Source organism: Amblyomma mixtum, chromosome 3 (assembly GCF_055824585.1).
Source record: "Amblyomma mixtum isolate Tamu chromosome 3, ASM5582458v1, whole genome shotgun sequence".
Taxonomy (NCBI): domain Eukaryota; kingdom Metazoa; phylum Arthropoda; class Arachnida; order Ixodida; family Ixodidae; genus Amblyomma; species Amblyomma mixtum.
The window spans coordinates 99,817,873-99,832,438 of record NC_143014.1 but is presented as its reverse complement, the minus strand read 5'-3'; the positions used below and the strand labels follow the sequence as shown (position 1 = coordinate 99,832,438).

At 45.0% G+C, this 14,566-nt stretch overlaps 1 protein-coding gene across 5 annotated transcripts in view; it reads right to left on the bottom strand.

Moving 5' to 3' along the window:
* The window catches only part of CYLD (ubiquitin carboxyl-terminal hydrolase CYLD), a 110,592-nt gene extending 96,285 nt beyond the window's left edge, over positions 1 to 14,307 (bottom strand). For 3 of the 5 annotated variants that reach the window (XM_089580398.1, XM_089580399.1, XM_089580401.1), the window contains exons 1-2: positions 13,512 to 14,305; positions 13,163 to 13,247 (exon numbers count right to left, since the gene is read on the bottom strand). In XM_089580398.1, the coding sequence (XP_089436524.1) occupies positions 13,163 to 13,247; positions 13,512 to 13,910 (484 nt within the window). In that variant the 5' untranslated portion in view covers positions 13,911 to 14,305. Of the gene's footprint in view, positions 1 to 13,162; positions 13,248 to 13,511 lie in introns of all 5 variants that reach the window. The other 2 variants (XM_089580400.1, XM_089580397.1) reach the window with 2 other exon arrangements.
* Between the last annotated feature and the right edge of the window lie 259 nt (positions 14,308 to 14,566).

The following is a 14,566-nucleotide window of genomic DNA, read 5'->3' as shown; positions in this document are numbered from 1 at the left end:
TTCCGGCTTGGTGTAACCGAGCTCCTTCAACCTGGCGGATCGAAGGTACTATCGGAGACGGAGGTAACTGAACCCCCTCCAAGTGCCGAACCCTGCCGCACTATGACGCACTGCATGCGGACACCACCTGACGATGCACCTCTGGTGTCGAAACTGACGCGCCTGCCCCCAGTAGTACTAACAACGCGACGCAGGAGACGGTATAGTCACCGCGAACATTGTGGACCATATATTGAGTTGCAAAAAAAAGCAGCCGCACTAAACTTACTTGCCTCATCATTCTTAACTCCCCTCATTTCATCCTCCTGCCGGCTGATGTTCAGTTACGGTGCGATCGGCGCCTTCCCATAAAATAAAAACACCACAACGACCATTAAAAATACTTTGGCATGGTCAAGACGACTGCCTATAGCCGGATACAAGTCAAGAACACAGCGGTAAATACCCATCAAAGGCGGTAGCCCAGGCAATGCCGTCGACCGATTCCCATGACATCGGGAAATTATTCGCCTGGCGTGGCATCACAGGTGGCTGCACGCAGGGCCCTCCGCGAAATGGGAATAACCGCGAAATAATGACAATCGACCATTGCCATTGGCTGCAGGGCCTCCTTTGAGGGGCATTTGCCGCTGCGTTCTTGATTTACACGTGCATATAAATGTCGACCAAGGACAGGTCCCTCCAATATGAAAGGAAACAAAAGCTTGAGCACTCATTTATTACTGCATAATTACGTGTGCCAAGCACACTTTTGTTTTTTTTGAACTAGTTTAAACAACTTTAGTGGAAAAGTAACAAAAAAACGTCTTTTGTGCAAAATGGTTGTACCCTTTCAGGCATCTGCTATTACAGGGATCTGCTCCCAAAGTCGCACGTTATTGCCCTCGAAACATTGTCTACATTGTACTGTGTCCATGACATAGACGCTCGAGACCAGTGAGGCGCTCGTAACGGATGTGCATGGCTCGTTGCGCCTGGCTGGTTCGCGCTCAGTTTGAATCTGCCAAGGTTATCTTCCTTTCGCGCGCGTCCTCACGTCTTTCAGCCGGCCGCTGGTGGTGCGCTCGTTGCCAGTGGCGGGACTGCTATGTGGATGCTCGAGATGCGAAGCAGCCTTTCTCGGATAGATCGAGGTGGTGCCCATGGAAGACTGACTAATGAGGCCCCACACCCGCACAGAATAACTTTCCTCTCGCCTCTTCCTAAAGCCACTAAGGCGACAAAGCTGATGCTGATATGCCGACTGCACTTGTTCGTGGAGTTAAAAAAAAAAAAAAACAGGTGCTCGGAGATGGTTTGGGCACCCTCTCTGCGCTACCTTGCACCCCTCTTCCCTGCATCACCCACCGGCTGAATGGGGCAATTAGTCATGGAGGGGAGATAATTGCCCCAACGATGACGACTATCTGAACTGTGCTCGAATGTGCTGGCCCGCTCCTACTGCTTCTTTCGTTCCGATGTATCCCTTGCACATACTTGCCACTGTTCAAGAGATTCATGGTAACGGAACGTGCATCGCGCTGTGCTATATGTATTTTCTGGTATCTATTTGAAACTACAATGTGCATGAGGCAAGCACGAAACGTTGAAAAAGCAGTGCACTGGAACAGGTACGGACAAGGAGTCACATAGGTCCCACTTCCAGTCCTTTAGGTTTGTGGGTTAAGCTGTCCTGGTGGTAAGCATAGTTAAGCTATGTAACATAGATAAGCTATGTTTACTGTGGGAGCAGAAGCCCGCGGGTGTGCCTAATCCGTTTATCGGCACAGTGGGTATAAGCAGATTTGAAAAGTTCCGGAACCTGAAGAGTGACATCACGTGAAGCCTAGTCCACGGCCCCTGGTGTGAACCCACCTTTATAGCCGGTGCAGCACGCAACATTGAAAAAGCTGTGCAAAAAATATCCCAATCTGACGGCGAGAGACGAATGCACCGCCCAATGCCGCTTTGATACCCTGGCCCATTAGCACAAAGCGCGCAGGTCAGGGCGAGGAGGTGGCGCCGTCAAGCCGAATATGCGACGCGCTCCGACAGCGGTCACGTGACGGAAACAAAACACGAAAGCTTTGTTCGCTTGGAACCGACTGGTAGCAAAATTTGATGCACTTTATTCATCTCTACCTAATCCTTCCGCATCACAACATATCCATACTTGATTCTCAGAGAACTCGCTGACAAAGCGCTAGTTTGATAGGCACCACAATGAGTCTATCGAGCTTATCATCATCACCCCGATCACTTTACCAGCAGACCACGAAAACGTAGCACTTTCGCCATGCACATGCATATTTTTTAGGCTAAAGCCTTACCAGACCGTCGCTGTTATGCGCAACAGATATCACCAAAGCGCCATTTGCTTGTACGGCATAACTGGCGAACCTACATGTGGCGCCAGTTTTCCTGGATTTCGTATCAAAACTGTGACGCACCAGTTTTTCGTACAGCGCTCCGGGTGATGTCATGCGATTTTCCGCTGCACATAACATACGTTTTTTTAGTCACGTTGCAGGCTAGCTCGCGACAGGGATTCCAACTGACGACATATAAACTCGAGACATTCATGTTTCCGCCTTCACAGCACAAAAGCAGTCTTCAGTGCCCTCCGTATTTTTGCACTGTACGCACTAATGAACGCCTCTACTGTATTTGCAGTCACAATAATGGAGCTGCAAAGATGTCAAAAATGCAGGCGCAAAGACTAGCGCTAAGCCTTTTCCATAATTGTAAACGCCGCTAGTGCGTGTGCTCTGTGCTGCTACTCACATCGAAGCAACGTTCGGAGACACCGGCGCGTTCTGATGAGCTTCGTCGGCGTGAAGCTTGTGCAGAACTCGAGCGCATGAACATGAAAACATTGTCAGAGTCACTGCCGCCAGCCCCCGACGACCGCCCCATCGTGTATCGCCGCCATGCAGTACCCAAGAGCGTCCCAACCGCTCCGAGAAAGCCGCAGAGACACGTATCCAACAATCCACTTAGCCATATGGCGACGCCCAGGGAAGAAATGTGACATGCATTTGCAAGGTTTTAGCTAACCAGCAAGGCGCGCGAGCCAGTCGGCATGTGAAAAATCACCAAACAGCGGAAGTGAAAATATGGGGAACGTGTCCAGCGGTTTTCGTTTCAAGGTAGCGCCAAGTTTGAAGGAACAAACAGCGCGACGAAACACGGACTAGCCCGGAACCTTGCTCTTCTGAGCGCCAAGTTGTTCACCCTCTAGAATAATAAAAAAAAAGTTTAGTACAAAGGCACTTTTGAATGCACTTATGCCATTAGCAGGATGCACGCGCGCCTTGAGAGACTGCGGTAAGAAGATAGGAAACCGTCTGCGGCGGGAGAAAAAAAAATGCATTCCTTCGTCAGCGAAATCTTCCACAGCAAAAGCTCGGACCTGTGCTGGCGTTTTTGTTTTTGTTTTTTTTTTTTAGGCTGCGCTCGTCGAAGAACTTGAGCGTCTTTGAAGATTTCCTGCGTGAAATTTAGAAGAGTGAGCCGGCAGACTATAGTTATTGTAACACACCAAAAAGAGCGAGATATCACAATTTCTTTTCTTGAAATTTAATCAACGCTACATATTTAGACGAATACACAGAAAGACATGACAGGCAGGACGGGCCAAATGGCCTCGCAACGTGTTTTATCGCAGACAAGCACGGACAAACCCAAAAGAATAAGCTGGTGGTCTAATTTGCAAGGGCTGGCTTTATCGGGAATCTGTCGTGGATCTTTGTACGCAAAGGAAGCAATACAGGAATGCATGAAATGTGAGCAAACGCTTAATTTTATTTTGCGTTCACTAGAAACCAACTTCCTTGTAATTTTATTTCTGTGCAACCATGCAGAGCACAGCAATACGCCACAAGACAGACTGCGAGCGTGATTCACATCGCCATGTGACTGCTGTCGCTTAATTAGCAGCGCTCGTTTCGTAACTGTTTTGCAGAACTACATGCATTTTGGTAAGACATGAAACCACAAATTGAAGTTGATTTGAAGGCGCTGCGCACCTTGTTTGGTGCATGTTCGAAACATCGTAAGGGAGGGTTATATTACATTACGAAATAAATATCTGGTTGCAAGAGACGCCCTACATTTCTCTATAAAATCATGTTTCTTCAGCCTTTGTCAACTTTCAATGGATCATTTGTAGAACTCTGAAAATCCGTTACCTTCCACAGCAAATACCACTTCGATCATCTCTGTTACTCAGCTTTTTTTTTTTTTTTTACGGTGGGGTGGGGGCAAGTAATTAGTGCTTAGTATTTTAGAGATTTAACATAGCGGAGGCATACTAGCATAAACGTACACCGGATTACCGGACGCCAGCTGCACACGCGCAGTGGCCCTGCCTAGCCCCACCCCTGCAACTGCGCGTGCGCCGGAGGCGTCCGGTAATCCGGTGTACAGTCGGGGACAAAGGTCTCCGGACCACGTGTTCCTCTAACGAAGCCGATAGCTCTGCTATTAGTCGGCGGCTGGAGACCACACTGGTGGACGTAAAAGTTAAATTTTTGTTCTTTCATCTCCACACGCGCGGTCTCCAGCCGCTGTCTGATAGTAGAGCTATAAGCTTCGTTTGAGGAACACGTGGTCCGGAGGCTTTTGTCCCCGGCTGTACGTTTATGCAAGTACAGCCTTTGTCAAAAGTTTAGAGCCCAGGGGGTTTGCTTCTGGGCCACATTGCTTTGCTTGTAATGCGTCCTCAGCGTCCTAAATCTCCTGAAGGTAAGAAGATTTTTGGTCCTGCTCCCTCCGATGCGCAGAACTTTCATTAGTGCTACTGGAGCGTCACAATAGTGCTTAGAAGCGAATCCCCTGGGCTCTAAACTTTTGACAAAGGCTGTACGTCTCCGCAATGCTAGATCTCTTTCATGGCAGTGAACTGATCCCAGCTCTCGTCTCATTTTCGCATTGCTTTTTTTGCATCTGAAACTGCTATTTCTTGTCACATGGTGTAGAACGGTCAACGTTCCCGCTTTTGTGGAGTTGATTCTGGCAGTGCTGATTATCCGTTCAGCACGCATTCTGGGCAGATCGTAAGCGCACAATAGCGTCGGACTAATCAAGCAGCGGACCGAACGAAGTGTAGGTATTGCTAAAATATTTTAGTTCAGTTTAGTATTGGCCTGTACCACTTCTAAAGTTGAATGATGTTTTTATAGTAGGAGGATCGTTTTGCGCTTCATTCTGAGGAGTACTTGTCGGTGCCACTCTTGTAGTCCATGCGAGCAGGTTCATGCGATTTTTTTTTTTTGCTCTCGCCCGTCACTCCATGCTTATGTTGAAGTACGAAACTAGTTTACAACGCTTATGGTTGTTGAGCAAATCACCAATTTTAGAAAAAGCTACCGTAAGCTTACGCATCGTCCGAGAGGCGTTTAGAAAGGTTTGGCACCTTCTTACGTAAGAACGGCCGCCCCAGCCAATGACGACGACAACAACGCGAGGCTCAGGTCACGGTGTAGATACCCTGGCATGGCCCTGCCCTCCCCTCCTACCTCAGCTTTCGCTGCGCTTCCCTCTCTCCTATGTTTCACCGCACCCCTTTTTCCTCTCCCTCGCCAGAATTCCTTCCCCCGCTAACGATTGCTGACCGCCTGGCGTTGACTGTCACTCTGCCCTCCCCAGTCAAAGCGCTCGCTGCCCTTCTCATCCGCTCGCCGGTGGTAGAAACCGCGCACTCCTTTGAAGGGCTCCCGATAACGCGCCCACTGAAAAAAGAGAAAACGTTTACAGTTCCAGTGCAACAGACGCAATGTTCGACATACAGCCAGTTTCCACCTACGCAATGAAGCTTGCGTGACGGACGACACCGATTTTTTTTCGCTTCTCACCGGCCGCTCAGACATGCCTCAGTAGTCACTTTTGGAAGCGGAGTTTCGCAACTGGTGTGATCTAATGAGCGGGACGCCTGCTCGCGATCACCTGTGAAGCTTAGCGGCTTCACTGCAAGCGAGCGTCCACTGCTCGCCTGCTCGCACCATGGATTGTACAGTGGCACGAGCGGGGGCTGCTCTCGCCGTGTACCGGTTTTGGTAGAAACAAGCGGCGGCGCTGTCGTCGCCCGCACTTGAAGCCAGGCAGCATGCCCTCCACTTCTTCATACTGCTTCTCGCCGCGGAATTCCCCCTCTTTTGCGTCTTTTGCTGCTTCTGTGTTTCTGATGTCTGGCAAGCGACGTTTATACCATTCTTATGCACTAGGATGGACAAGAGGGTACGCAAAAACAGGCGAAGAGCGCAAATTATCTTTCCAAGGCCCTAAAAACGTGAAGAACAACTGCTTGTATGGCAAATAAACTTTCATAGATTTTACTGGCTCCAGATTCCGGCTGTGCTGCGTGTGCATTTCTACGCTTTCAGCCACGTATAATTTAGAACGATTACATGCGCACATGAAGAACGCTTTACATAGGCGCGTTTCCGATACTTCTACCTAACCTTCCGCCTGTTTGCGCAAGAACACTCCAGTGCAAAGCTTTAAAGGAGAAGATAGCAGATGTAGGCGCGCGGAAATACCAAGAATAATTTAAGCCTCTCGCACAAATCACGTAATCCAAACAGATGGTAACGCTACAGATTATGCAGTATAGGCATAAGAGCAATTATTGGGGCTAGTTGGTATTTCATCCTTACGGTTTTGGAAAGGCGCTGTGCACAGGAACGCACACACAAACGGCGACGCTGAAGCGAAGTTCGTTTGTGTCGCCGACCTCCGCAGACATATGCATCTAAATACTTGGCGCCTGATATATTCCTAGACTTGCTCCTGCTACGTGTTTCGTACGCCGAGTACAACAAAGAAAACGCTGAGAACGTTCAAAGATTTGACATCCAAAAAAATATTACTAAATAAAACAAAAAAGCAAGAATGCATGCCCGCCGCCGCGGTGGCTCAGTGGTTATGGTGCTCGGCTGCTGACCCGAAAGACGCGGGTTCGATCCCAGTCGCGGCGGTTGAATTTCTCTGGAGGAGAAATTCTAGAGGCCCGTGTGCTGTGCGATGTCAGTGCCCCATAAACCAAACCAAACCAAGAATGCATGCGTGCACGTGATATAACGCGGAGTGCTAGGTTAGGTTGTCTTCTGCAAAAAAAAAAGGAAAAGTGAACCACATTAGCATCATAAATCGATGTAAATCGCAAGGCACGCCGACGCTCAGAAGGAATAATAAAAAGGAGCCACCAAGAGCAATAAAGCTTCGAACATCATGTGAAAGCATTTTAGCACCGTTCCTTATAGAGCTATATGGCTCATGGTTAAAGGCTTCATACATCTTAGCGCAATACGTGCGGCAGCACAAAAAGGTACACGGAACGAGTGCTCAGGAACGAAGATATAGCGATCGCCCGTCTGCCTTTTTGTAGTGTCCCATGTTATACACAATAGGAGGTAATTCGCGCCATATGGTAGCATGTTCCTTCCTGGAGACTGCCCCGGCACTTGCCATTGTCCCGGCGCGTGCCATCCCAATTTTGAGTTTGTCTCGGCGTGAGCTGCGTCTTCACTTTAACTGTATATATGTATGTCGTACGCAGAAAGCATTTTTTAGGCTTTGGAAAGTAAGGACACAGGTGAAGAAAGGTTTTATAGAAAATGCAGCGTCAGTTCGAAGATTTACAATAACACATCTTACAAGCGCTTTCCGCATTCTTCAAAAATCCTGTGCACACCGCTGTAAAAATGCCCGAACTGCACCAAACACAGCCAGATACAGGTTATAAAGAACCTATATACTTTTTCTCCCTCTGTTTTGCTAGGCGGTAGAGTCACTGAATAATATAAGTGCATATATGTGCAGCAACGATGCGTCGTTTTCGCTATATGCATCCAACCAAAATGAAACCCCCCATGATACCCTGATGCAGTTCTAAAAGCTCGGGTTATGCAGCATCAATATATCTTCAGCTGCAAGGAAAGGAATAGTTTTGTTTTCTTCCTAGTCTCATTTTATCGTGGTGGTAGTTATTTCAGGCTGCTCTGCTTTGAGCGCATCAAAATGATGGTGGCGCGCTGTCGCGCTATTGCACGACGGCCCGAAAGCAGACGCGCTTTCAAGTGCGGTCGACTGCAGCGCCGTCGCATCTTTCTACCCCGCGAGGCACCCGCCGGCGGAGGCGGTCGCGCCACTAGAAACATGTACCGCGGAGGATCCTCCGTGGCTCGCACTACAGTTACAGTGAACTAGAATACTACAGTGTTCGCACCATGGAGGAAAAAAAACTTGGTTCGCACACAATACAGGGCTACGAAGGGTGAGGCGGCGCCGCCCAGACGTGGAAGTGACGCACACATTTTAGTAAACAATTACCGTAGCACACGAGAACACTTGTGAATCTTGCTTCAAAATGTTTGACGGCGCCTCTGTCGTTGACCGCCGAAACTCCATTGCTGAGCCGAGCCTCCCGCGAGATTCAAATGCGACAACCCCGCAAGACAACAGCGATTACTGAATTAAAATGACTCTTTTACCATAAATAACTTGATATTACATCATTATGACCAGAGACTTTAGTTTCTGAGACTCGAGAACCTGCCATTGCCCTCAACTGGGCCATGATTACAGTGCTCCCAACAATGATCTTATTAAAAGAGACCTGCCTTGCATTCCCTGTCAGTGCCCTGGATAGAGCTTTGTATTGATGCTGGCTCCAATATACGTTGCAGCAGTCATTTGTCTATGGTGTGCACTTGAGCTCCATCACCAGCACGCAGCTGTTTTCAGTACTATCAGAACAGGGCTCTCTTCAGCAAATCATGGCTGCGAGTGTTTGACACACTTTGAGGCGAAAGCTTTAAATGTTTGTGCTTTCCTTGTATAAGCCAGGTAAATGAAAGCCATGCATACATATTACCGATTAGTGAACATCGATCACATATTATGCACACCTTAATGCAGACCTAGCAATAGAAATGCAACATCACAATTACTTTAGTAGTGTCGTATATTGGGATTGGGAAAAAAAAGAAAAACTATTACCAAAAAACCAATACAGTCAGATACAACTTAAGTCTCCAGTGAAGCTCCGCCCACATTCAGTACCGTCGCACAGAATTCCTCCAGGACAAAAAAATTAGTCCATTGTTGAAACTTTTCTTGTTTCCTAAACAAGAAGCTAATCACAAGAAAAAAATTATGAGTTTTAGAATTTGGATACCTGCCTCGCTTAATAAAAACTAACATTTAAAAGCTGATTTTGTTTACTGTTGTAGGTATAGATAGTAGCATTTATATCGAACCTGTTATACGGCGATGTACACGATCAAACCATTCCAAAAAATTAAAAGAATATATGTGCCGAACAGATACCTTTCAAAATTCCTTTTTTCCGAGAACCGTCCGTCAGTGGAACGCTTTGCCTTCTGACGCTGTGGAATGCCCAACTGTCGAATCTTTCTTATCAAAATTGAAGTGCATAAGTTAACTCAGCCTAAGCGTTTTTGGTTCCCGCTATTGATATTACTTTGTGGTTGACATTGTGATTGCTGACGGATCAGCGTATGTCTACCGTTAGTGTTTATCTCCTAAAGTGTGTTATTTATGCCAGTGTTCTTGTGTTATGTGCCAGTGTTGCTTCTATATGCCTGAACAGCGCGAGCTTGTACAATGCATTTTTCTTTCTTATTTTTCTTTTTTTCTTTTCTTCTCGGTGTTAATCTGCTCAAGCAGGCGGATGACACCACTGTGTTATCATTATCATGTCTTGTAGCGCTTTTTTTTTCTTCACAATGTATGCTCACTCCTGCCAAAGGCCTTCTGCGAAGGCTGGCAGTACCTCTGAAATATATAAATAAATCGGCCAGTGGAGTAATACAGGACACCGCAGACCGTAGCCCAGTGTTACAAACTGCTGTTTTTTTTAATTGTATCCTACAATAGGTATCAATACTTGGAAACGTCGCTATCATTCAAAAATAAATTCCAGTATGTTTCTCCAACAGGTTAGGTATAAGCTTCTGTAGCAGCAATACAGTGATGCCACAGATAATGTTACTACTGCTTCAAGAAGGCATAGAAAACACAAATAGCTTATTTGAAAATGCTTTTCTAAAGAAGCAAAATGCACGAAAAGTTCACAAAACTCCCTGCAAAGAGCCCAGCAATGTTGAACTTCAACTTGTTGAACTTCAACTTGTTGAAGCGAATGCTTGATGCATAAAATTTTATTTAGAGTCCCTTTAAGTACTAAGGATCTACAGCCATTTACTTACGAAGTTACAGCAAGATAGTCTTGACAAGACACTTTTGGGCAGTAGCAAAGTAAACAAATACAGTTTTTCACAATAAGGGAGCAATTACTCATTGATTAATTACAGCTTTTTGTTTGTTTTTCAAGGTGAATCACAAGAGGTGCACATGTCCTATAGTTAAGCTTACAATATAGAGGTGACACCAGCATTTTACTTGCTGTAGGAAGTATTACAAGCTCAAAAGATATAGCATATTCTACCCTAAAACAGATGAATAAAGGCACATAACAGTATGCATTTCAAATTATCACTGCAAACACAAAAATAATGTTTATTTTAGCATCACATTATAGAAGCAATAATGTAGCCTTAGCAAAGGAACCTCTTCCTCGCTCAGCACCACTTTTACTGCTATGAAGAACTTTTTTTCAGCAAGGCTGCATTGAATACCTTTTGTAGCCATATGGTACTTGTAAAAAAAAATGTCGTATGTTACCTGAGACAAAATCTATAAAACAATTCCACCGTTGGCTTCTTTGCTTCTCAAGCTTCAGTTTATAAATAAAGTGAGCCTCATATTGTTGCTTACTACAGTCTAAGGAGTTGCCAAAGCAGTTCAGTTTACAGAAAATGCACCAGCACTCAGTAAGTAGCATGACCTCAGATCAAAATATTGCCCGATGTCATGTGCAAGTTGGACAAATCATGTCGACATCTTTCAAGACGTTATGACTGATGTTCAAGACTAAGAAAGTTCCAAACAACAGATCATTTACATCCAAAAAAGGATTTTTGTGGCCATCAAGGAGCATGTGTAATGATTTGCAGCTAAGTACAAACACTGCAATAAATTTTCATTAGGTATTGGGCATTTTATATTTTTCTTTAGTAAGGCGACAAAAGAGGCTGGTTGGTAACGAGTAGACGTGGCGCAAGTCACCGTCTCATTCGATCCTTGTCACCACTCAGCACTTTCAAGCAACGGAGTTTTATTTTTCACAATGCAGTATGCACTGTTGCTACCTTTAAAGTGATGTGAACTTAAGAAATTTTGAGCTTAGTGTAAAAGAAAAAGAAGGGAAGGCAGTTCCCTCAAAGAATGCTTGAGTACTAACAGTAGCCTTCATACAACATTCACCCAGCCCCCTGAACTACGGAAGCAGGAGGATTCGTATAAGGTATTCAACATACAACACAGCAGGCTAGCAAATGCACCATGGAGGTCAGTCATGTTACAGCTGCATGCCTGTCCTTAAACCTTTCTTCAACACATAAATAAACATACATTTATTTATTTATGTTTATTTAAATAAATAGACATGCATTTAGAGTGCTCTTAATGAAAAGTAATAAACAAATTTTCCAGTCCGGGTTTTTAATCAATTTGCAGTATTCAGGGCTGTATATCATTTAAAAGAAAGATAATAATAATTGTGTTAAGCTTAACTATCTTTTCTCCAACAGATGAATCTGACAAAATTGATAGCCTACAAAAAGTATACAATATCTAACAAATATATCCAACAAAGTGCAACACATAAATATAAGTTCACATAGCGAAACTCTTGCTAGCAAGGAGAATGTTGCTGCTGTCTAAGTACAGGGTGTCCAATATAGTGCGAGAAAAGGGCTCTAAAATGAAAGGTAGATGTCTCAGCAGTTAAAACAAATTGTGTTTTTGGTGATCCAACCCCATGCAGGAGTACATTTTACTTCTGCCTGAGCTTGGCAATTACCAAGAAATAATATGCTAGCACTAAATGACTACATTTAAACCAGTACAAACAGAAACTTTTATTTACAAAGTTTTTGAGCACTGAAAGGAGTCCCATGTAGCGCAGTTGCTGTAAGTATGAGCTCATCTGGAGCCTTTTTCCCATGCTCTAAGGAAGTGCATGAAACCTTGGATGGGTGCAAGACTGCAAGCACTCATGTGCCCTGATAGCATCTGCAACTGGGCCAACTTAGGTTCACCATAGCAACAGCCAATAGACCAGTGGGGCTAAGCCCAGGATGTTCAAAACACACAGTAATTACGGATTTCATGTGCTTTGTTCAGAGTGCGACAAACCCGAACACAGTAACACTACAACTACGAAAATTACACGATTTATGTTGTCTTCTGACACTTTACATGCACCTCCAGTGGTTCATAAGTTGATAATTTTGCACAGCTGAGTAGTTAAGAATGAAGTAAAAGATACTGCACTGGCTTCTAGCAACCATCAACAATGTTAGTTCATATTCATTCATGCAAAAGCTTTGGCGCATGTTACATGAGTCACCTAGCACTAAAAGGTGCTACTGCCTCAATCTACAACATGTTCCTTGTTTTCATGAGCACTGACCATAATTTAGAGCTGATAAAAATTTTAGAACACCAGTGCTGATTATTTTTTTCACTTCTAAAGCACACAAGGGCCTATTGCACTAAGCTTCTGTACAAAACCAGCTATCATACCATGCTAGGATTACATTTTGCTGACAGGTGCCACCAGAAAACAACGAAAACTTCACAATGACAGGCATACATCTTAGCACCCTTTTCATGACACAGCTATGTGAAAATGGTTTATAATTCCAACTTTGAGCTGAATGAACAAAAAGCATTTCATGGGTACAAATGCATAACCACAACCACAAAGCATGAAATGTATGCTGAGTGCAGCAGTTAGGCCATTCCAGACTACAGTAACCATTAAGAAAGGAACTGTGCATAACAAGCGTGGACGAGAAGAGTAACAGGACAGATGCAGACTGTCATAAGAAGAATGAAAATAACTGTTATAAGATGTGTACATGTTTACCTTGTGTGATGGCAATTCACAGTGTGACGATTAGCTGCTTATTAAAGCAAGAAAAAACAAAAAAGACGAGATTCAATGGATAAGAAAAAATTTAACACAGCATGCCCAGGCAGTCCACTTAATAATGATAAAGAGCAGTACACGAAGGTTAAAAATAAAACTGACCATGATATATTTCCCGGCCTTCAAGCAGCCGAAGGTCTTGAATTGAGAAACACTGCTTCCTCTTGATGGGGTCATTGGTACCATCCTGTCAGACAAAAACAAATAAAATAAAGGCAATAAAAAATGAACTCAGCCTGAAATACACACCACTCACTATTCATTTCCCTCTTTAACTCTCAGCTGGTAAAGGCAACACTGTTGAGCGATTTTAGGCACAGTTTAAATTTCAGGCACCACAGTGGTCTCACCCATTATTAGAAAGAGGCATTGCTGATGATCATTTATATTTTGTTAATAGATATAAGAACACACGAGCGCATCACCGTTAAAATAACGCATGATACACTACCTGAATTTCCACGATGAATCGAATGCCAGGCCCGTATTCACGAACGACTCCTTTAAACTTGACGATCCCTTCGAACTTGTCCTTGACTACGACGCGTTTATTCTCGCTGATTATAGGTATCTCCTTCAGCCACTCTTGGTCCCGATAGATCTTGAGGCGGTTGCGCACTGGCTTGACCGGCAGCAGCACAAGAGCTTCGAGGGACGTCACTTCGCGCAAAATTTCCCTGTTGCACAGTATCACTCCCGAATCGCCGGGGTCAAGAGACTGCACCTTTACCTTCGACTCGTACGGATCATCCGCCAAGACCTCAAACAACGTCCCGGCGTCAAACCGCGGATTCTGGATATCCCGATCCAAGAGGACTTTCGGTTTGTGACTCTGAGTGGTTCGGTTCATGCCGAAATGGCTTGCTCATAAGGCTGGTTCGTGAAGTGGGAATGCTGAAAGCGTTGATTTGTTGGCTAGTTAGCTTGCGATCGTTCCAAAAACAAACATCCAAATGCTAGTTGCACTAAAGCCGGTCACAGCATGAAAAGCAATACGTCAGTTGGAGAGACATGGCGGAACGGCGAGAGAGGAATGACCTGCTGTCGAAGAACTGCTGCCAAGGCACCTGCAGTAAGGTTGTACTGGCTTTCATACTACTTATTTCCCTGCTGCAGCTTTATGACGCGCGGCCGACCAAGCCGCGCTTGTCAGAACTCCATGAACCTTGCGGGAATTGGCAGCCCAGATAAGAAACCCGAACTAGCCACCCTACCCGAACACAACAAACGTCAGTGGACCCAACCAGCCAGTTCCGACCAGCCGCAGGGACGCATTAAAAAGTGCAGATATACTTACATAGACGAAAAGCTGCATTGTCTCCTTAACAGAAAAATATGCTTATTTTTAAGGTGAACCAAATAATTAATGATCTGTTTCAGCTCTCTGATGTATTATAATGTTTTCACGAAAACCGTGCTCTAAAGCTCGGATCGAACGTTTTCATTTTTCGATCATTACCTGGGGTGTGGCACTAAGATGTATTAGTGTATTCATTTTAGGTTTAC